The 23517-nt window shown below is 42.3% G+C and overlaps 1 protein-coding gene across 8 annotated transcripts in view; it reads left to right on the forward strand.

Moving 5' to 3' along the window:
- Window positions 1–23517, forward strand: part of LEF1 (lymphoid enhancer binding factor 1) — a 71580-nt gene that overhangs the window by 42367 nt on the left and 5696 nt on the right. For 5 of the 8 annotated variants that reach the window (XM_074541051.1, XM_074541052.1, XM_074541053.1 and 2 more), the window contains 6 exons: window positions 2919–3009; window positions 5222–5305; window positions 7133–7255; window positions 7947–8109; window positions 11420–11527; window positions 15099–15147. In XM_074541051.1, the coding sequence (XP_074397152.1) occupies window positions 2919–3009; window positions 5222–5305; window positions 7133–7255; window positions 7947–8109; window positions 11420–11527; window positions 15099–15147 (618 nt within the window). Of the gene's footprint in view, window positions 1–2918; window positions 3010–5221; window positions 5306–7132; window positions 7256–7946; window positions 8110–11419; window positions 11528–15098; window positions 15148–15807; window positions 15849–23517 lie in introns of all 8 variants that reach the window. The other 3 variants (XM_074541055.1, XM_074541058.1, XM_074541057.1) reach the window with 3 other exon arrangements.

The raw sequence follows: 23517 nt of genomic DNA on the forward strand, positions 1-23517 counted from the left end.
CATGTCCCACCATGTGTTATGGCACCCATTTGACAAAATCCTGAGGCTCTGCTTTACCTGGGCTCACATCCATATGCACAGTTGTCCCATTTATCTGAAGAGGCTTTTAGTCATTGTTCCAGGGAGAGAGACTTTTTTTGTTCTGTCCTTCCCTGAATGCCTAGGTTTTATTTTGGCTGTGCTATGGAGATAATAACATGGGCTACATCCAGAAAATGCTATGGCCTGGTGGCTCTGTGTGGTTTTTGCTGTTTGTTAGTTAGGTTTTGTTTTTTTCTAGGGAGGGGGAATACAAAAAGCACTCTGCCTGAAAAGCCTGGCCTGTAAATACGTATACAATATCTGTTTCAGCCTTGGAAGAAGCAAATGGAGACCTCCTGTCCTCATTTGTCTTCCTCCTTTGCATCAGTGCCCAGGAGAAGGATATTCACACTCATTCCTTGAAATCCCAGGGGTGCCACGCGATAAGAGAATGGGATTTCCACCTCTTGCAGAAGCTGGCTGTGACAGCTGGGGCACAACCCGCTGCTGCAGTTTGTGAGCTTAAGATGTTTCTGCGTACTGCATGCTGAGTTTGCCCTTGCCCCATCTTTCTGCCTTTACCCCAGTTTATTTTTGTATTCCTGTACAGCAGACCCCATCTGAACAACATCTGGTTTGTTGGTTTTTTGTTTTTGCTGCACATCCTCTCTTCTCCTTCTTCTCTACCCTCTCCCCTGTCCAGCATCCCACCAGTCACGAGTGCATGCCTGCTGAGGGCCTCTGCCAGGAGGCACAAAGCTCATTGCCCTCTGGAGTCCCTGAACGGGCTCTTGATCCCTTTGCTCAGTGTCTGGCAAAGATGGAGATGGATGATGTGGATAATGCAGGCTGGAGACTACTGGTTTTGTCTGGGATGGTCTCCTTGATGTGTGTGGTCCTTCCGTCCATACTCCCAGTTTTGGCGCCACCGGCGTGTGGGAGCAGCCGCATTGAAGTAGCCCATGCAGTTGCTGCAAAGAGAGGATTTTTTTTTTTTCCTCAGGTCCTCTGCCAAACGCCTCCAACCATTGTTTCTGTCCTCGCCTCCCACTGTGGGTCTGGAACCAGGCACTGCCCTGGCGCCCTAGCTCTGGTGCCCTCCTCCCACCAAAATCCTCCAACAAGGGGGTCCACAGCAGCTTGCCCTCAGGACTGCCTCTTGTACCCAAGGCACTTTGGGATGGACACACAGCACCACCTTCCTAAAGGCAGTCACTTCTTTATTTTTTTATTTTAATTTTTATTTAATTTTAATTTTTTTCTTAACCCTCTCAAGAGAACTTGCTTTGGAGGACACTGGCCACGTGGTAAGCTCTGTGTGCTTCTGAGGGCACTAGGTGCTGGTAGCCCTCCATAACGGGCCAGAAGTTTTGGAGCAGCCATAACAAATGTGCATTAGTTCAAAGGGAGCAGTGTTGTCTCCATGGGTCAGAACTGCAGATCCTGGGGAAGGAGTGGCCCAGCTCCTTGTGCAGAACCTGGTCTGGCTGGGGCAAGGTCATGTCATCACTTCCAGGAGCATCAGTCATCATCAGAGATGTGAGAGATGAGACGCTGGGCTTCGCTGGGCTTCGTTTACACCTTGTTTGGTTTTCTTTTCTTTCAAACACTCGGAAAGAGTGCTCCCTCTCATGTAAAAGCCCTGGGATATGTAAAGTGTTTCCTTTCCTGTCAGTTACCAGCTGTTTTACACCTTTGAAAAGACAGCTGGCCAGAAATTCGATCCTCACGTAGGTTGTGATTCCAAGTCTGAAAATCCAGTTTTTTTGAGACAATGGCACCGCTGGTATTATTTTCTATGCTTTCCTGTACACGGTCCTAACAGATATTCTTCAAATCTTGTAATTAAATTCAGAAGATTTAAGTACAAACTGAGCAGGGGAATAAATCAGTAATACCAGTCTATAAACTAAGTCTCAAGGTAGCACATGCTCAGTCTTGGACCTTCGGAGTGTCACCATATAAATATTTAATACCCTTTTAAAGCAGCTGATTTAACATGTGAAGTAGACTTAACAATTCCTTCTGCTTCACCCCCTCTTCCCCAAACACATTTAAATAAACCAATGTCTTTGTGGCCTCTGCAACTGTAATTCCATGTCTCCTGGGGGCACAAGGTTTAGGTGAAGAATGGAGACCACAGACCCTTTTGGGATAAGGATTAGCTTTAATCTTGAGGTGATTCTTGCAGTTGTAGGACTCTGTGTTCTGGGGAATGTGAGCTGATGGATCATTCCTGATGGGACTCTTATTTTTCCATGAAATACTACCATTGCAAAACAGATTGACCTTGGAGCCCACAGGAGTCAACTTGATGAAGAGCTTAGTTGGAACTGGAGTGACAATTGGAAGCCAAATGAATCATATCAAGTGTGACCATTACAGGCCTGAAAATGATTCTTAATTAACCGCTGATCCTCTGTGGTAGCAAGTTTCCAAAATCTGTGAATCCATAAGGGAACCCGTGAAAATATAAAAGCAGCAATTTACCTAATCTAATAGCTCTGCTGTGCTGCCTCTTTGACAATGCTTTATTTTCCCCTTGTTTCATGATGTGTTAGAAGAGGTCCTCAGGATCCTGTTGGGTTTGGTGAGACCATTCAGAGGACAGTAGCACCTAATGCACTTCACAGGAGATCTAAACTTGCACAAGTCCTTTCCCATACATTTATTTCCTCCTTCCATGTTATTTTTTCTGATATCTCCCTTTGAATTGTAGTATTGTGTGCAAACTGTTTTAAAGGTGGCCCATGGAGCCTTTTGATTTGACACTAACCAAGAAGGTGGTTATTCCTTATCCACAGCACTAGTTCCACTGTAGTGTCAGCTGGGAACTGTAGGTAATATATGGAGTATTTTGAGGGGAAGCTCACTTGTTCTTCTGTGCTTTTTAACAGGCATGTCCAGGCATCCTCCAGCTCCTGATCTCCCTACCTTCTATCCCTTGTCTCCAGGGGGGGTTGGACAGATAACACCACCTCTTGGCTGGTAAGATTTTTTAGCTTCTTTTCAGACGGGTGCATGTTCACACCATTTGCTGTTGAATCAATTGCAGCAATCACAATTGCAGCAAAATAATAATAATGTCATTCCAGTAAGAAATTGCTACTTTATTTTAGTTGAAAAGATGAAAAAAAGTCGATCTTTGAAATGAAATGAATCTGTTTTTTGAACACATACAGGAATTGAAATGTGTAGACTTCACTTTGAAGTCTGTATGTTTCTTATGGCTCAGATTTGTGGCTCTTAGTTTTCAGAAAGATAGCAGCAAACGGTTCTCAAGTAATTAAATGTAATTTTTAATGAACAAAATTTCAATTACTGAGGAGATGGGAGGTAAGAAAGAACTTTGAAGTGGAGGGGGGGGGGTTAAATCTTGAAACTGCCCCAGATGGAGAACAAACTTTTGTAACCTGCTGCTTTTTACAGTTTCTGTACAGAGAGAAGCCTCTGTCACTGGGAGATCTTGCCACTCTTGCTAATGCTCTCATGATCTCTTGCTGCCACTCAGGGTGTCATTTTCCTTTTGGAGGAAATGTGGTATTTTCAGAGAGATAGATTTGGCAGGGTGCTTCATGTCTGCTTGGGGTAGATATGTACTTGCCTTCAGTTCTCTTGGAGCAGGGAATAAGGCAAATCAGCCGCAATTTCAGGGCTTTAGAATCTATGTTGTGACTAGTCTGTGCCCATTCAATGAGGGATACAGATTTTTTTATTTTTTGATGTCTCCATGGGAGGGAAACATGATCCAGATGACAACAGGCAGAGAAAGTAGAGAGCAGAAGATGGTGAAATGTTGTATTGCTGGCATATCTTTCAGGAAAGGCCACGTGCCTTTTGGAACAAATAATTAGTAGATATCAAACTAAAATATGGAAGTATCTGACCATCTATTTTTTTAATCTCTCACCACCCCCCCCCCCATTCTGCTGCTTAGCTGACTCCTCACTTCCACTGCCACCAGGCAGTTGCTAGCATGCATTTTCCAGATGTGATCAGTCATTTCTTCTGAATGGTTTCTCAGTGCAGAAACTGGGGGAAGGGAAGAGGGAAAAGAGAAAGAAGAGGAGAGACAAGATGCAACCTTACAAGGCTCAGGGATGTGTTCAGCAGCACTCACCAACAGCAGGACATACTCAGCTGTCCCTTATGCTATGGCTCCCTGCTGTGTGGCAGCACTGTTGACACTTCCTTCAGCTTTTTTTTTTTTTTTTCATTTCCTCTTTCCTTTAAGCACTGTTCATTTCCAGTAATATGCTCCAAGACTGAAATCTGTGTCCTTACAGATTTCACTTTTGGAACCTTACAGAGGCCAGGTTCCATTTTTTCTCATCTGAGAGCTGATTGACCAGTCGATAAGCAGCTGTTCAAAAAGGATGGATGTGTGTGGTGTCCCTCTGGCTGGTAGAGGTGTTTGGGCTGGTATTTGCTCATGCTACCATCGCGTGCTACTTCAGGGGGTTCATTGTAGTCATCAAGTAATCAAAAGGTAGTGATGATGATAAAAATTAAAGACCTCAAGTGATGGACTGGTGGCAAAATATTCTGTATAGGTTAAAGTGCAAAGGAGACAAAAACTTCACACAAGCTTCTCTTACTGAACTACAAAGTTTGATCTTTAAGTAGTAAGGTAGGCTTGTGTCACTGTGGGCTTTTATGTGGTTGGGTTGGGGTTTTTTTATGGAATCAGTTTCTACTTAGAAAAGCTGTCCACTTGTACCTCACTATAGCATATGCTAATGGAGAGAGTCATAAGTTTTCAAACTGTTCAAAAGGCTTTTTAGCTTAATAATTCACCATCTGGTGTTCTCACACTGATCTACAGTAGAACTATACGGAATAAGATGCTTTTTTCCTAAGAGCTTGTTTGACAAATCTGATTCCAGTGCTTCTAAAACTAGGTGAGAGAGGGATGGAGATAGAGAAGTGTGCATGAGTATGTGTGCCTTGGGGGGGAGGAAGGCTGGTTGTTTTGTTTTCCTTCCCAGTGGAAACTTAGATTGGGAATCTTTCAATAGCAAGGGAGAAAGTTCAAAGCATTTAAGCATTCATTAGTTTCATTAGCAGAACTCTTGAAAGTGTTAGCTCTTACTATTTATTTGTGACTAGTACGGAGTTCCCATCAAGAGCTTGTAACTCTAGAATAACGCTTGAATACCATATCATATGATTGATGGGTTCCTTTCTTCTGTGACCTCAGGCAAGGTCAGCCTGTATATCCCATCTCGAGTGGATTCAGGCAGCCCTATCCATCCTCACTCTCAGTCGACCCTTCCATGTCCAGGTAGGTGTAGGAGGTGAATGACTGACTGGGGAGTAACTGCTGGCATTAGAGGGCAAGTTGCTCTTCTGCTTGCATCTTGGTCTGCCTTTGCTTGCTTTTCAGTCAGCTAAACCCTTATGCATACATTTTTATTTAACTTTTGTGTGTATATGCAGTTTGCCTGGATCCCACACTGGTCTCATTCAGCATTTTCTTGTCAGTCTCTGAAGTGTTGCAATGAGGAGCACCCAGTGAATTGTCTACAATTAATTGAGCTGTTTCGTCTGAAATGAGTCATTAGTTCATTTCCCGATGCAACACATGGTGTTGTGCACAGCATCCTTGGGTTTTGCTCATGTCAGTATGCAGCCAGGTGGATTGTCACTCTAGTCTGCATTCTCTAGTCCCAATTTCAAAGTTGTTGGTAATTAGTCTTGAATCACATAGGTAATGCTCTGTGTGGAATCTTGCTCACAAGTAGGTATTTCATAGCCCAAAGCCACTAATGGCAGGGGATGCCAGCACAGTAATTGTACTGGTGTGTGACTCAGGCACTGTGTCTTTATGTCTAAGTGCAAGCAAGCAATGCTAATTGAGACTTGGCCATGACACACTCCAGACCTCCTATGCTCTGCTTTTGCATTCTAAAGACAGCTTCTGCATCTTGTGCTTGGTGTACAAGAGGTTGCAAAATACAATTCTTGGGGTTTTTTTTCTGTCATCTGTAGAGAGACATCCTCCTGCACAGGGATTTAAGGCAGGCCACTTGATAAGTGGTAGGTCCTCTTACCTCTTCGTGTGTGGGCTCCTTTGGATTATCACTGTCCCTTCACTTCTTTACAGGGGAATGATAAGCATGTGCCTGTCAGGGTGATTGGGAAGAAAACACATTCTTTCTCCATGATAAAATCACTTGATTTGGTTACAGGGCTTTGTGTTTCCTTTATTTTGATCACATGAAGGAAAAGGGCAGCAAGGAGACTAGGGAATGGTGAAAGGCTGGATGGCATTCCTTAGCCATCACTCCTTCAGCAAAACTTGAGAGCATGAGCTTTTCCACTAGTTTAAAATGCAGTATGCAGGTTTTCTGCTGCACCTGAGTTTGCAATGCTTAGCACCTTCAAGATCTGTCTCAGATGTCCTTGAGAACTACCTGGGTTAGTAAGGTGGGATTATTCAGTTAGTGGTATTTTGGTTTTATTTTTCATTTTCCTTCTTGTGTAAATGAAAGGAGGCTTTAATTAGGACAAAAAAATCTCTTCCTGCTCCCATCCTTCATCCAGGATGCAGGATTTTCAAAGTTTATTTTAAGCATTCAAGGTAAGAATAGTGGGTTCAGATGAAATGATGTTAAAATCTTTTACCTTAAGTACCTGGAAAAGTAAAGAGCCATCAGGGACTTCTTGAAAAGACTCTTCTTTCATTTTATTTTTTTCTGCATGGCAGTTTCCTCCTTTGCATTGGCTGGTGGTGGATATTTCAAGGATGTTTATATCTTGGTGTGGAAATGCATTTTTTTGGTTAAGAAATGTGTATTTTTATTGCTAGACAGTGCAACAGTACAAATATTAAATATTTCTTGTGTGCAGCGCTAAAAGCATTTGTCCGAAAGGTAATAAAACAACTTCTTTACAACCAAAATGACTTGACTCACTTTTTTGTTTGTTTTGCTTGAACAATTGGGCTACAATGCACAAATCTTAGCCAAATATCTTTGGTGTGCTTTTTAAGAGTTGTCTTTATTGCAAGCTCCATAGCATTTGCATTCTTGGAGTGTCCTGCTGCTGTCATACATGTTTGATGCTGTCTTCAGTGGGGTTACAGACCTTGCCTGGTTTTCTCTTTTAGGTTTTCACATCACATGATTCCTGGTCCTCCAGGCCCTCACACAACTGGAATCCCTCACCCAGCTATTGTAACACCTCAAGTAAAACAAGAACATCTGCACAACGACAGTGAGCTAATGCATGTGTGAGTCTGCCTTTCTGCTCTAGCCCTTGATGAATAAATGTTTGAGAACTAACTCCATCTGAAGAAGAGTCAAGGTTGCTTTTAAAAAGTGCCTTTCATGACCTCTTTGAATTTTAACTCTTCTCCTATAACTAAAACAGGGACTGTGGGTTGGTGTTTGATAAGGGTAATGAGAAGCCATTTTTCATTCCAGTCCAGCACTTTCAAGCTGTTGGCAACAGCCATCTCCATTCAGCCATAATCATGAACCTGTCCAGTTGTGAGTGGTGCTTGAACTCAAGAACTTCTGCTGGAAAAGTTCTTACCTGCAAAATTCACTAGTAAAAAGCAGTCTCATTGCTTAGTACTCATGGCAAAAAACCCAGGAAAGAAGGGGATGAGAAGCTATTCTCCTGCCGGTGGCAGTGGTCTTTTAGGGTATCATGGGTAGTCTTTCAAAAAGAGAATTGAGACAAGTTTGGAGCAGATTCACAGATTAAATGTTACTTGCTAGAGAATGTCAACCTGATGTCCTTCCTGAGTATTAAACTAAAAGGTAGGAAAGTGGATGGGATATGACCACTGCAATTCTCATTCCTAGTACTTAATGCTACTGTAACCATAAGTTAGTAATTTTCCATTGGATCTTTTTAGGTTGAAGGCAAATTAATGCTTTTTTTCCTTTCCTTTCCCTTTCCCAAACACGTTTTAGGAAGCCTCAGCACGAACAGAGAAAAGAACAAGAGCCAAAAAGACCTCATATTAAGAAACCTCTGAATGCTTTCATGTTGTACATGAAAGAAATGAGAGCAAACGTTGTAGCAGAGTGTACTCTGAAAGAAAGTGCAGCTATCAACCAGATCCTTGGCAGAAGGGTATGTACAGCAGGGTTTGTGAGCACTCACGTGTGCTGCTAATTTGTTTCCCTTAGCTGGGTGTGAAGGCTGGCTTTCTGCTTGAGGTGATAACTGATGTGCAACTATCAAGTTAGCTACAGAAGATAAAACATGCAACAAAAATAAAAACAGTGTCTTGATTTTCTTTTTTCAGCAGTAGCAACATCATCAAATTTGCGTTTGTTCCACTCACGTTATGGTGTCAGCATCTCAGACATTAAATACCCTCAGTCACACATAGAAGGAGCATTCTAATCACATTCTGGGTCCCTCCTTAGGATAGTGTCCATCAGGGCAGGAATCACAGAATCACAGAATCACCGAAATTCGAGGTTGGAAGAGACCTTTAAGATCATCGAGTCCAACCCATGTTCTAACACCTCAACTAGATCATGGCACCAAGTGCCACATCCAGTCTTTTTTAAACTCTTCGAGGGATGGTGACTCTACCACCTCCCTGGGTAGATGGTTCCAGTATTTGACCACTCTTTCTGTGAAATACTTCCTCCTTAATTCTAGCCTGTATCTCCCTTGGCGCAGCTTGAGACTGTGTCCTCTTGTTCTGTCTGTTGTTGCCTGGAGAAAGAGACCAACCCCCAGCTCACCACAACCACCCTTCAGGAAGTTGAAGAGAGTGATAAGGTCACCCCTGAGTCTCCTTTTCTCCAGGCTGAACAACCCCAGCTCCCTCAGTCGTTCTTCATATGGCTTGTGTTCCAAGCCCTTCACCAGCCTCGTTGCTCTCCTTTGGACACGCTCAAGCATCTCAACGTCCCTCCTAAAGTGAGGGGCCCAGAACTGGACACAATACTCCAGGTGAGGCCTCACCAGTGCTGACTACAGGGGAAGAATGACCTCCCTGCTCCTGCTGGCCACACCGTTCCTGATACTGGCCAGGATGCCATTGGCCTTCTTGGCCACCTGGGCACACTGCTGGCTCACGTCAGGAAGGGATCATTCAGAGATGAACAGTGGATGCCACTGGAGATGAAACTCAAAAGTGAATATAACATGGTCCAGTTGTAGCCATGCAGGTTGGTCATGTAGTCCAACATCTGCACAAAGCAGGTCCATTTACATCAGGTTGCTCAGGAACCTTCCCAGCCAAGTTTTGAATGTCTCTGAAGCCATCAGCTGTGTACCGATGATCCCAGTTCATGTAGCAGAGCCATGCTGAGTGCTGGATGCTTCTGTGGCATGGTAGGTGTGTTTTGTACATTCCAGGCTCACAAAAAACCCTATGCAGGCCAACTCACAGACAGCCTTTGTGCTCTCTGCCAGTGTTGTTCATCCAAGGGAAGGAAACAGAGGTAAATGTCCATTTTGTAATTGACTCCCAGAAATGAGGAAAGGGGTGACTTTCTGTATTGATCTGAGTTTGAGCAGGGATTATTCAAATTCCCCGTGAATACCTCCTTTTGATCACTGATCAAGGCAGTATTGAGAGGCACTGTGACTCTCTGAAAACTCTGTACTTTTAAGTGGGAAATCTCTACATGACCTTAAAGTGCTCCTTTTATATTACAGTTGGAAGACTTTCACCTCAAACAGAGCTAAAATCTAATGGTACTTGTCCCAGTTCATGCAGTTTTCTGCTTTCTGTTCTTGTTACTCCCCTTAAAGGACATCTTGGTGCTTGCCTTTTCCATGCTTTCATGCAAGTCTCTAGGATCGTGTGTGGGCCATTTGCTAAGAGTTGGACTTGATGATCCTTGAGAGTCCCTTTCAACTCAAAGTATTTTGTGATCTGTGAATTACCATTACAGGTGATGCCAGTCCCAGATGACTGATCTTAGTTGCTTAGTGTGTCAGCCTTGTTTTCTTGGCCTCAACCAGGCCAGTGGCTTATTTATCTCTGTTTTGGTAAGGAATCAGCCTCAGTCTTGTGTGCTTTTTCTGCAGCTTGGACTCCTCTTTTCAAGTTACTGTTCTCCATGAAAGTACCTCAAATTCCACTTCTCCTGTGGTGCAAACGGGGCATGAGTTACCCAGTTGCTTGGGCATTAATTATTGTCAAATGTTTTGTGTTCAGTCATCCTGGTCATTATTTACCCTGTGCTGTCCCGGGGAGGAGCCACCTCTGTTCTCCTGAGCTGACACTTTGCATGCTGCTGGGCTCCAGGATTGTGTTTATCACCTTCCAGTTTTTGAATGTGCCTGCAGAGTTTGAGAGTTGCAGACAGGCTGAGCTCCTGGGCTCTCAAAAACACATCCAGTTTGCCAAGTCAAGGCAGACAAGACCCATCCTCTGCCGTGTAACCAAAGAGCATATTAAATCATACAAAAGTGATGTGATCTGAAATCTTTGTTCTGTATGTCCGTCTTGTATGAAAGTCTTAATGATTTGTTAATGATTGTCTGTTTTTTAGACTTTTTTTTTAATAACTTCTTCTCCCCTTACTTCCCTATGGATATTGTCAAACAAGAAGATGCATCTAATGCTGCAGCAGTGGAACTTAATTCTAAATAAAAGGCCTTTACTCCTTCTGGTTCAGGTCTCTGATAGGTGTTTCAACAAGAACAAAATTATTAGATACTAATGTAGCTCGTACCTTTCCAAATGTGCAGGTTGTGAGGTATTTTTGTTTGCCTTTTTTTTTTTTTTTGGTTGGGGGGGGTTACTTTTAAGTACATGAAACCAGGAGATTTATTCCTGCTTGGCTGCAAAGGTCAACTCATATAATTTGTAAGACTGTAGTTCTGTGATTTCTTTATCTTTGAAACTTTTGCAGTTGTCATTTCCTTTTTCAATCAGTAAGCAGGTACCTTAAATTTCAATACTTAGAAGTTGATTTTGGAATAGGGTTGCTGGTGCACAGAAAGCCTTCTGTGTTGGCATTGAAAACTTGCATCTAGGGGCTGCTTGAAATCAAGACAGCAGACCCTTCTGTCAAGGGGAGATTGCTTCCCTTTAAAAGCAGCACAAACCCCCTCAGTTCTGTCAGGAGCTAAAGGCTGGTTTTTGTTGCTGTTTTCTTGTTGGGGTTTGCTTTTGTTTGTTTGTTGTTGGTTTTTTTAAGTAGTGTTGGGAGAGAACGGTTCTGTGAGCAGATTATTTGGTGAGCCCTGTTTCCATAAATAATTTTGTCTTGCTCAAGGCACTTGGCAGTAGCAGAGCTGACAAATGCCTGAAAGTCGTTAATAAACACAGGTGCTTGTAATTGCTAATGAATTTCATTTTTGCAGTGGGGAAGGACTGAATCAAAGTCACTAAAACACTTGCTCAAGTCATCTGTTGCCTAGGTGTAAGTTAGTTCCTAGTCTGAAGGTGTGTTTATTTTGTTTGCAGTGGCATGCTCTCTCCCGTGAAGAACAAGCAAAATATTATGAACTAGCTCGTAAAGAAAGGCAGCTACACATGCAGCTTTATCCAGGCTGGTCTGCAAGAGACAACTATGTAAGTCACTCACTTGAAGGTTCTTTTTTAAAATTCACTTTCTTTTTGTAACTTCTAAAATTATTATTGTTTCTTATTTTCCTCTACAACTTGTGGAAAGTTCTGGATGAAGAGATGGTGAACATACATATAATATAAACCTGAGGGGAAAAATAGCATGGAAAGTTTTTTTTTCCTAAGACAATGGCCAGTACTGTCTGGAAGCTCATGTTGTACTGCACAGCTCTGAATTTTCCCTCATTTTCTATCTGATAAGTTATTACCCAGAAATCTTTCTTAGACCTGAGAAAAAAAGGGATGCTTTATTTTCAGGAGAACTGCAAGCCCAGGGGTCTCAAGGCAGACTAAACTTCAGATGAAATTAATTCAGAATGGTCCATATGGAAATCTTGTATAAGTAACCTTCATGATAGAGCCTACTGTTATAGGCTCTATACATATATATATATGTATATATGTCTATAGGCTCGTATACATATATATATGTATACGTTAAGAAGTTTTCTTACAATTACTCTGGTTTTATAATTAAATATCAAATAGGCTGTGCTGCATGGTTGCACTCTGGTGCCTGCAGTGAGCTGTCAGTGTAGCCAAATGTGATGATATCAAACTCAGACGCTGCAGTCCTGAGAGACTGATCCTAACCTGAGCACTGAGCTCCTTTCTGTCCCTCCATTAGATGTGACACCATCTACTGGGATAGGAAATGTACATGATATATCTGGCTCAATTTTCCTTCTGCATTAGGGAGACAGCAGTTTTTCTCTACTTCAGTGATGTCTTTGGACATTGAGGATTGAGGTACCTAAACACAGTGTTAACAGAAACTGTAGAAACTAGCAGAGAATGCATTGACACAGAAACTATGTGATTATCTCCAAAGGAAATGCCCTGGTCTTGCTGACATGCATGCCCAGTTTTGTAAGCACAGCCACAACTGAAAACTCTAGCAGCTTCTTTCTGTCCTTTCTATACAGCCAATAAACTGTCCTGCCACTACACAGGTAGGGTTTATTTCCAGTAGCCAGACCATGTCAACAGAGCTGCCTTGAAGTATAGCTGGGAACAAACAGGGTCTTAGGGAAGATTCCCTGGAAACAAGGGGGTTTAGCTTGTCACAAATTGACTTGCTGGAAAATCACACCACTTTGGAGTCTTGTCAGCTCGTGCTTACTGGACATCAGGCTTCAGCATGGTCTTGTGCTGTTTGACCATGTGGCTTTGAGAAGCTGTGCTCTGCCCCAGCCTGTGCCACACAGCACGAGCAGCGGACCTGCGCTTTCTGAAATGCCTTGACAGACATTTGGAGAGTGTGAGGTGGCACGTATGAGTTATCTCTTTGATGTGCTTCCAGTCTACATCCTGTGTGGAAGTATAGCTCTGACATACTCCAGTCCTGTATGTTACAATGAAGAACTCTGCTGGCTTCCTCCTGCTGCCCTCCCCTCTGCCTCTCAGGGAATGCACACGCTCTGCAGAGGTGGTCAGACAGTGATCATAGGAGAGCACACTTTATCACTGAAACCTTTTCAGATATATGGTATCTTTTTTTTTTTTTCTCTTTGGTTTTCCTAACTTAGGCAGTCAAAAAGTGAAATTTTAATTATTTATCACAGGTATTACTGCAGTGTTTTGAGGGTTGGAAGTTACTTAGGGATGGTTCTTCTGTTTCACAAAACAGTACAAGTGAACAAAGTGTACTGTTTGGTTTTAGTTCTTCTATTTTGGTTTGCCCGGTTTTAGGAATTTTGCCTGATTTTAGGAATTCAAAGAAAATGTTAAACATTGTTATTCAACAGTTGAAACTATCTTTTCCATATCTTTTTATTACTGATACCCAAAGCAGTCATGCAAAATTGTGTGATAGACATGAGAAGCACAATGTTTTCACAAAGTGAGGGTCGATGTGTGCTGCAGTTGTCAGAAACTATCTTACTTGGGAATGCTGACAACTAGTTTTCAGCCCAGCCTTCTATTTGTTCACTTGTGCTATCTCATAGGTAGATCTCAGATCAGCTTTCAGTTTATGTTTTAGCACTTGAAGTCAGCCTGACATATAGAGAACAAAACAAATCTTCCTCCCAAGGCTTTTCCATGTTCACATCTGCAGTAATGCACTTTCCTCTCAAAAAAGCATTGCCTTGGTGCCTAAGTGATAAAGCATATTGCTGGGAGCTCCCCAGAGCCCTTGAAATGTGTTTTTCAACTTGTAGTCTTGGTCCTGACTTTGGAATCTTGCTCACAAGGCATTGGCCAGCCCAGTTGCCAGCCTTGGGATAAATAAGGACAGGAGCTTGAGAGTCAGGCAGGCCCAGACTGTCAGAGCAGAGTGGAGGCTACTTAAGTTCATGTGCTGGAGCCTCACCACAGCCTGTATTAGGAGTCCTCCCTTGCTGTCCTGTCAATCAGTGAGCACTGCAGGGGTTTGAGGTGGTTTCTCACATCACCTGCTGTCCATCCCAGTACTTTGCAGAGCCAGCTTGTGGAAAGATGTGTCCCAGCTCCTCAGCCCTTCCCCTCTGAGGCCACTGTGTGTGTGTGGCATGCTCTGTGCTGGGACATGCAGCTGCCAGCCATGAGAGTGGGGGCCAGAGGATGGGCAGCAGGCTGCAGCCCTGCTCACAGCAACTGCATCAGCCTTTCCAGAGCTCATCTGTTGCAGCCTGTCTGGAGGCTTCTTTAAAACATAAATGGATATGATTTTTTTCTTAAAACACACACAAAAAGCTTTCACTGATTATAGAGGGCAATAAAGACAAGACATGGAGGAATATCAGTGGTGGTTAGGGTGATGCAAGATGACTGAGGTTTAAAATTGTGGGTCTAAGCTGACCTTTTGTTTCAATTGACAGAGACTGTGTGAAGCAGGAGCTGTGGCCATTTCCATAGAAGGGGTGCAGGAGAAGGCTGAGTGTGTAGGTTGGCAGGCTGTGGCCAGTGTGGTCTCTCAGAAAGACAGCTGCCAGGCATTTATTTGTGTTCTGCACTTCAGCCATGTTAAGGGTGCTCTGCTGTACAGTCTCTGCTGTTTGGTTATTGCAGAGCGTGCTCTCCGGGCACAGCCACACCAGACTTGGCTTTTGTTCAGGTACCAGCATTATCAGAACAGCTTTTGTGGGCTGGTTTGCACCCTGGGGACAAGTGATGGTCGTCCTAGGTACTTTCAACACCCTGTCTGCTCCTACCATGTATGACAGTGTAAGTATCTGAATGTGTGAAGAGTTCTTGTAAGAGCCATAAATTATGATATCAACATACGTGTCATCAGATTATTGAGCGTGAGAAGTCTTTTTGGTGCTTGCGGCTGCCAGTGGTAGTTGAAAAACTGCCAGAAATTGTAATTCCGTGTGGATGTAAATATATGTATTGCTGATGTGCATATTTCTCCTTAGATGCTCAGAGCAAACTTTGTTACCATTGAACTCATTAAAATTGGGATAGAAAAGCTACCCTGAAAATAATTGGGTTTTTTTGTAACATTTTCAGTGTCCAGATGACTTTTGCTGTGAGGTAAGTGACAAAAAAGTTCTATAAATGTAATGGCACAATAAAATTTCCTATTTTTCAGGGGAAGAAAAAGAAGAGGAAGAGAGAAAAGTTGCAGGAATCAGCATCAGGTAGGCCATGACCACCTCTTACTTGCCATTTACCTCAGGTATATTTTAGAAACCAGGGCTTGCGCTATTTAATTTTTACGAGCTTTTGTCTAACGCTTGCTTCTGATGGATGTTTTAAGATATTTCACTTGGAATGTAAGCTTGTGAACATGCACACAACCCATGCCTGCTTTCCCTTACACCTTTCTGAGCAGCAGTCCTGATGGCATCAACATTTTTGGCTGAACTTACGCATTGCTGCAAACCCTGTCCTGTTTTACCTTTGCTTTTCTCCTCAATCCATGTTGTATCATCTTTAGACTTAACTGAGGCTCAAATACTGTGTGGTATTTTTGGACACTGGAAGCTTTACACAGACCTTTTGTAGTAACTGTATTTTATCTCACTGTATTTTACATTTCTTTGTACACTAACAGCTGCCTAGTAGGTTGGCTAAAAGCATCAGTGAGGTCTCCTTTTTGTCTTTAAAATATGTATTAAGAAACACCCTGTTTTCCCCAACAAAAAATGGCTGGTATAAGAACCATAAAAAAAACCCAAACAACAAAACCAAAAATTACACACAAAAAAATTCCATGTAACACTGTAGCAAACAAACTTACTTGGAATGTGCAAAAACTCTGTAACAGAAATTTGTTAAAGGAAAACAATCTTCTACAGGTACAGGCCCCAGAATGACAGCTGCCTACATCTGAAGCATGGTAAGAACATCTCTAAAGCTTTCCTGCTGATAAAACTGAATTGTAAAATATGGCTTCTTATAAATTTTATGCAATAATATGGATTTAGCAAAAATTGCAGAACTACCATATCCCAAAGCTAATGTTACTTTGATTACTGATGGTTTTTATACCGGCTATCTATTAGGTGTTCACCATTTCACTGCTTAACCATAACATTTTCAAATTGATCACACCTCGCTGACCCAATGCAAGTCTGCCTGTGAACCAGGGATGGGTTTATTAAGTGGTGCAAGCCCTCCCAGACTGTCACAGCTCATATAAGAGCAGGGTAGACACTGGCGTTGAAGCACATTTTATGTCCTGACATCAACAAGGTTCTGGCTGGCTGGGTGCACCTTTTAAAAACAATTTATTCACCTGTATACTAACAAAACACCTGCTAAGAAAATGGGACTGTATTTCAGTTGTTTCAAGAATTTTTCCCACAGCTGTAACAGTGGTATTTAATTTGTGGTGCAGGTTGGGGTTTTTTTGTGGTTGTTGTATTTCCAGCACGTGTTTTCTTTCTTTATATCATATTACCTGCACTAAGGGTGGAATGCCTAGTGATTACACATGTGCAGTAACACCATCTAGTCAGCTTGTGAGTGCACACAGTACCACAGTGAGATTCTAATTTCTCAGTGTCTGTGTTGGAGGGCTGGTCCTTCTCTTCCTCTCAGCATAATGTGTTTTCTAGTAGGAATGGCATTAATTTGAAGTAATAGTAGCTTCTAAGCCACTAACCTATATTGCACCGGGGAGATCCCCAGGAATCATGCAAAAAACCCAACAAAACCCCAACTTTTCCAAATCACCTACGTGCTGTATGAGAAATGGGCTCTGTCCTCTTCCTCTGCCTTGTTTGGCCATGGGTTCCCTGTGGTACTCCAGGGCAGTCAGCAAAGCAGGCTCCTGTTGGCCTTCTGCTCTGCTCCGACTTTCTAGGCCTGAGAAAGCCAACTTCACTTTGCTGTGTGCAGTGTGTCAGTCAGCAGTCAGCATGATGCAAGCCTCTTCTGAAGTTATGCCATTATGTTGGTTAGTCTAAACTTAAGGCTTTGTTCGTTTGTTTGTTGGGTTTTTTTAAGCTAAAGTGAAAAGACAAAATGTGTGCTCTTTTTTTCTTCCTAATAAGCAGAAGTTTTTCAGGCAAGGCAGCCTTACCCTTTGCAATGTGCCTGAGTCATGCTGCTTTGAGATGATATGGATTGCAGTGTTGGGGTTCTGTAGCCTATACAACAAATGTAGCTGTGAAATGTTGTTACTTAGAGCATTATACCTACTGAAAAATAAAGTGCTTTAACCTTGAGTTTTATAATTGATATTTCAGCTCAGTTGCCCACATCCATGACTCCTGTGAACATTTTTCACTTTGATCTTAACACAGTACCAGTAGGCAAAATACCCATAATTCTATCTGAACTCATGCAGAGTATTTGATTGAGATTGGAATACAACTAAGGTTCAAGTGACAGAGTAAAAACAGGAAATATTTGGTTTCTTGGATGCCTTACAGTCTTGCCTATGCTGACCTACTTTTGTTGGAGTTTCTCTGCATTTTCTGTATTACAGGTTGAATGTTCTGAATGTGGAGGTTTTTTCTCTCCCTTTGACCTTTACATCCTGAGTCCTTTTTGGCTTTGTAACAGTGTCGAAACTGTTGACAGTATCTGTCTCTCTGTCTTCAGGCAATTTGTAACACAGAGTCTGAGAACAGTAGTATGTTCTTCAGAGAAGGGGAAGTGTGCTGTTGACTCCATATATGCATGTGAAGGCAGCCTCTCTGTTTCATGCTGAGTGGATGATCTGCACTGGAGATGTGCAGATGTGCTCTTGCTGGAAGTAGATGCACAGAATGATTTAGGGAACCTGAATCAACCAGACTTCAAAGTAAACTTCTGAAGGTTAAGGCTCTTGCCCTCTGCAAGCCTAATCCAAAGAATGTTTTGCCCACAAGCATAATATCTTACCAGGCCCACAGCAGAGCTGTTGTAGTCTTTACTGGATGGAGATAATAAGTTTGGGAATAGCTTTCTTACTCGTATGGATGGTGTAAGGAAGAGGGAGAAGGAGGGTGGGAGGTCTGGGAAGGAGACAAGCGTTCTGTTATCTGAGAAGAATCAGAAATGAGTAGGTGGCAAGACCAAAGAAAGAATCTCAAGATCAGCACAAAGGAGATCAGCCAGGGCTGTAATTACAGTGATGTAAGTGAGAAGGATGAAATGGTGGGAGGGTTGTGTGGTGGGATGTTCAGAGGAAAGTAACGGAAGAGACATGCAAACAGACGTGATTTAAGATACTGTGAAAGTTTTGGGTGTGGGGTTTTTGTTGTTTTTTTTTTTTTTTTTGTCCATGAACATTCAGCAAGTAACTGATTTTTAAGGTGGACCTCTAATCCTGCTTTGTGACTTGAACATGATTAGAGTGGTAAAGTCAAGGTGCTAGCATTAAGTTGCCCCCTTTCTAAGAGTTGTACACAGGGGGAGGCATTTTATGGCTTCACTGCTTAGGATTGAACTAAGTTCTGTGAACTCCAACCTACTGAATAGACAGTTTGTAAAACACTTCAGAATGCACTAGAAATACTGTGACCCTCTGCACCAGTCTTTGCTATATTATCCTGGGTTACTCTAAAGTGTGTCCTTCAAGAGTCGTGGAACTGTCCCAGGAAGGATTTTGTTTGCAGTTGATGTGGCCCAACAAACTGTTTGAAATAACTTTGATTTATTGAAGAAATAAATGTTATTTATTCTCTTCTTTTGAAATCAACCAAGAGTGGAATTAAACGTGATAATGCTAAAAAATAAATTGACGTGAGGCCAGGGAGGGAAGGGGAAATGAGGAAAGCTAAGATAAAGGACAATTTAGAGATCACCTGTTGAGCACCTTTCTGAAAGGTGAGTGGTGTCTTTTTTACTTTAAGCACAGCTTTCTAGAGGATTTGTAAATAGAACCAATTCTGTATTGGAAGTGGAGATTTCTAATTTCCTATCCAGTCTGACTTTTGGGAGAAAAAACCCAATGATTTTTAGCATCTCATAAGTATTTTGAAATCAGCAAGGAAATAGAAGGGTACTAAGAAAAATTCCTCATTGTTCTGCAGCATGGAAATACTTAACTTCTTATGACTTGCTCTGTACAGAACTCTAAAAGGCTCATCATTCAACATATGGCAGGATGCAATTGGGAAACTACATAATTTAACATTGTGTTTTGGCATATCTTCAAGGGCTAGAAAGAGTGATAGAGAAGCTTAATAGACATCTGAAAACCTGTGAGAAGTTTATTTGTGGCTTGCAAAATTCCATGACAATTAGCATCTACATTAGCAAAGCTTTCAAAACCAAGAAAACTTGACTAATACTGATTTGCAATCAGAAGTACTTAAAAGGATCAGATTAAGACAATTTAACTTTGAAGAATGAATTATCTTAACATTTCAAACTTCCTATGTGGAAATTTCAGCCAAATTTCAGCACAGAAGTGATTCTTGAGCAGTAGTTTATGACTGGATTATGTTTTCCCTATTATGTAAAAATAAACTGGAGTGAAGCTCTGAAAGCAGACTATAAAGTGGACCAGTCCACAGCCAGAATAGTGTGGAAAAGAAGTGTCTGATGACTGTGGTTGTGGTTGACCATGGGTTTCTGGCCAGCATCTGAGAAAGGAGATACAAAGAGGATGTGGTACCTTCCTTTCTGAGGCATGTTTGCAAACCTGGGCTGTCCGGTGCTCTTGAAATTGCTGCTGGAGTAGTTAAAATTGAAACAAATGCTTCACCCTTTCCCATAGCTCTTGACTGCTCAGAAGCTTTAAACAGAGCTTGGAGAACTTGCACAGAAGTTAGTCTCTGTGAGAATATGTGTGGTGATGGTGGTGCAGAGATTTGTCCTGATCTGCTTTAAAAATTGCTTCCTGTGTGACCCATATTTCCCTATTCCCCAGTTGTCTATGAATAGTGGCCTTCAGCACAGGCAAGAGGGACAGAATGAGCAGAAGAAAATTTTCTGCATCAAAATATTTGTATTATTTCAGATAGGTATAAAATTTCCATAGAAAATGAGTATAGCCCTCAGACAGATCCTGGCTAGGATTGAAAGGGACCTTAAAGATCATCTAGTTCCAATGCCTCCCGACCATGGTCAGAGACACCTTCCATTAGACCAGGTTATTCAAAGCCTCATCAAATCTGGCCTTGAACACTTCCAGAGATGGGGCAACTTCCCTGGGCCTCACCACCCTCACATTAAAGAATTTTCTTCCTAATATCCAATCTAAACCTATTCTCTGTCAGTTTAAAGCCACTCTCCCTTGTCCTATCACTACATGCCACTGTAAGAAGTCCCTCTCCAGCTTTCCTGTAGGCCCCCTTTAGGAACTGGAAGACTGTTGTAAGGTTTCACTGGAACTTTCTCTTGGCTGAAGAAGCCCAACTCTCTTAGCCTGTCTGCAGAGGAGAGCTGCTCCAGCCCTCTGAGCATCTTTGTGCCCTTCTTTGGGATCAGTCTAACGAGTCCATGTGCTTTTACTGTTGGGGACCCCAGAGCTGGATGTAGCACTGCAGGTGGGGTCTCACCAGAGCCGAGCAGAGGGGCAGAATCCCCTCCCTTGCCCTGATGGCCAAGGTGCTCTGGATGCAGCCCAGGATACAACTGAGTTTCTGGGCTGTGAGTGCACATGGCTGGGTTTCTTCCACCACCACCTCCACAGGGCTGCTCTCAGTCCATCCTCCACCCAGCCTGTATTTGTGCTTGGGATTGCTCTGACCCAGTTGCTGGACCTGGCACTTGTCAAACCTTATGAGGTTTGCACAGGTCACCGCTCAAGCCTGCCCATGTCCCTCTGGATGGCATTCTGTCCCTTCTGTGTGTCCCTCCAGCAACTTAATTCTGATCTGACATCGATCTTGCTGGGGTGAAAGACAGCAAGACCTCCTCTCTTTCAGGCTCTCTGACATCAAGGAAAAGGTCAGAAGAGCAGACCTGAAGAGAAGCCATGGCTTTGCTCTTCTGACCATGCAGGTGGCAGGTACAGAGGGGCACTGACACCTGCTGGGAGAGGTCGTCAGAGCAGACCCAGGTCCCTGCTTCCCATTATCATCCTGGTGGAGGGCCCTTGTGAAGAGAAGGAAGGAAGGAAGAGCTATTTTCAGTGCAATCACGCTGTGGGAGGCATAAGTGAGGGTAGTAGCAAAGGATAGGTTTTACAAATTAAAGAACACAGAACACTTTCTACTAGATAATGAGTATAGATATGGGATTAGAGAAATAAGAAAAATGTTAAGGATTTTTGCAAAATAAGCGCAGTGCGGTCAGTTATGAAGCTTTTCATACCTTAAATTGACACTGACAAATGGAAGAAATAGGTAATTCAGGAGGTCGATGTGTATCTTTGTTTTGTTGGAGATACTCAAGTTGCAGAACCTACTGTGAAATTAGAGATGCTGAATGAAGTTTGAACTCAACCACTTTTACAAGTTATTAAAAAACCCCTTATTGTTTCACTTCTGAGGTGTTAGCAGTAGGTGGCTTGGGCTAGAATGAAGGAGAGCAGTGAGACAACTATTGTTCTAACTCTTCCTGTGGGATAGGGTGGGGACAGGGAGTTGACTGCTGGTGCACCATTCTTCTCTGGATAACAACGGTATATTTTGGTGGATTTAGTAAACTGACCACCAGACTGAGAAGTCTAAGGTCATGAGAAAAACTCTGTAGAAACAAACTGTTTCATAAATAAGATGTAAGGTTTTGAAAAGTTGTTTCATTTCCAATTGGAAGCAAACTATAGAATTTTAATGGTTTTCTCAGGTCTGCATTGCAGTTTCACTTTTTTTAGTGTATTTACATGAAACGTTTCAAAATGAGTTTTTGATACTGTGTTCCTGATGAGCTAGAAAGCAAGTTTTTATGGCACTGTCAAATCTTTCCCCTTTGTTTCTAGAGACTAAGCTTGGGTGAAATCTGTCTTGTAATTTCAACAGAATTGTATTCAAATGCAGTTCTATCAAAGCTTAGCAAACCCTAGCATAATGTAACACTGAGTTTTGCTTCCATTTGCCTCTGATTTTAGAGATTATGATTAAAGAGTTCTTCTGATATACGTGAATGCAAACCTAGCCATCCTGAAGACAAAACTAACTGAAAGAACAGAACAAAACCAGAGTGTTAACCGTGATATTGCAAAAGTCACTGCTAACGGATCAAACCTTCTCATACCAGTCAGTTCCTTAATCCCCTACTTTATGAATTTTTTATGCAAGTCATCTTTTAAATCTCTGACCCTTTACCTGCATGTTAAGACTGCACCGTGCAGACAGTTTTGAAAGCTTGCAGATTGGAAAGCTGTGCAAGGAAGGAAGCTCATAGCATGGCCAGCTGAAGCACCATTGTCTGGCCAGTTAAAACATGAGCCTGGTGAGTCAGTGAGATGTTATGGGCTTTAGTGAGAGCTTTCAGAACAAGAGCTTTCAGCTCCTCCTTCCAAGGGTAGGAACAAATGTTGGAAGCATTTGTGCAGTGAAGGTGTCACTGGCACTGGGGTGTAATGTGTGAGCAGGGTTAGAGGCAACTGAGGAAGATGGTACCAGCAACCATCTCTGAATTGCTGTTCTTGCCACAGACATCAGTACAGCGGGATCAGGCCTTAAAGAGAGTTAAGTAGGCTTAAGTGAGCAGAGAGACATAATTTCTGAAGTTGCTTCCTCCTTGCGAAAGTTACAGGATATGTGTTCCCTCATTAATATTAAGTTGTATCAGAGTTAAACTCAGGAGTTATGAGAGCCTTGTATCTATCCTTCATCTCAGGGATACCTGAAATTGCACGTGGTAAAATATTATTGCCGAAATAACTACACAGAATTGGTTTCTATGGTGTAAAGACAAATGCACACACTAGGTGGGACTACATTTTGATGAACAGTTGGTTTTCTTCACATATGTGGGTCTTTTGAGGTACCCAGACTTCCTGTTGTGTGTTTTGGACCAGAAGAGATTTTATGATGAGATGAGTTAATTGCATCAAAGTGAAGTTGGTAAGTTTGAATTCTGTAGTGGTTTCTGTGTACTGGTGTCTTATGCTTTTAGTGTTGCTCTGTGGGTGCCTGTGCGTAGAAGAGTTAATGGAAGCTCAAGAAGTTATTCAGGTTACATCTGACTTGCCTTTGGTTTCATGAAAGCAACTACTTAAATTATTCCATATATCAGAAGATTTAACTGTTGAGATTGTCTTTCAAAGTACTGTAAATTCTAACCTATGTTTAATTGTGGCAGACAAAAAAGATCTAAAGAGGAAACTGTACCCATGTTATTTCTTTCTTCTGAAAGAATCTTCACTTATTGCTTTACCAATACCTCATGTTCTTCTCTGTTACAGCAGGTGAAAACTGTAGCAATTTCAGTGCTCCTAGCTCTCAGTTTAGAAAACAAATAATTTTAAAAATAGTCTCCTGAATATTTATTATATGCCATAAATATACAGAAAGGAGACAAGCCTGTTTCTTCCTCCCTCTTCCTCGCCTTTAGGATACTGTTCCTCTTTAAGAAGCTGCTAGAGACAGCTGTCTAGAGGCAATCTGGTTTTTATTATAAACATGGTGCCTCTCTCCCCTCCCACACCCAACAGGAAAAGCATGTCTTGGGTCTTCCAG

The sequence above is a fragment of the Zonotrichia albicollis genome, chromosome 5 (genome assembly GCF_047830755.1).
Source record: "Zonotrichia albicollis isolate bZonAlb1 chromosome 5, bZonAlb1.hap1, whole genome shotgun sequence".
Lineage (NCBI taxonomy): Eukaryota > Metazoa > Chordata > Aves > Passeriformes > Passerellidae > Zonotrichia > Zonotrichia albicollis.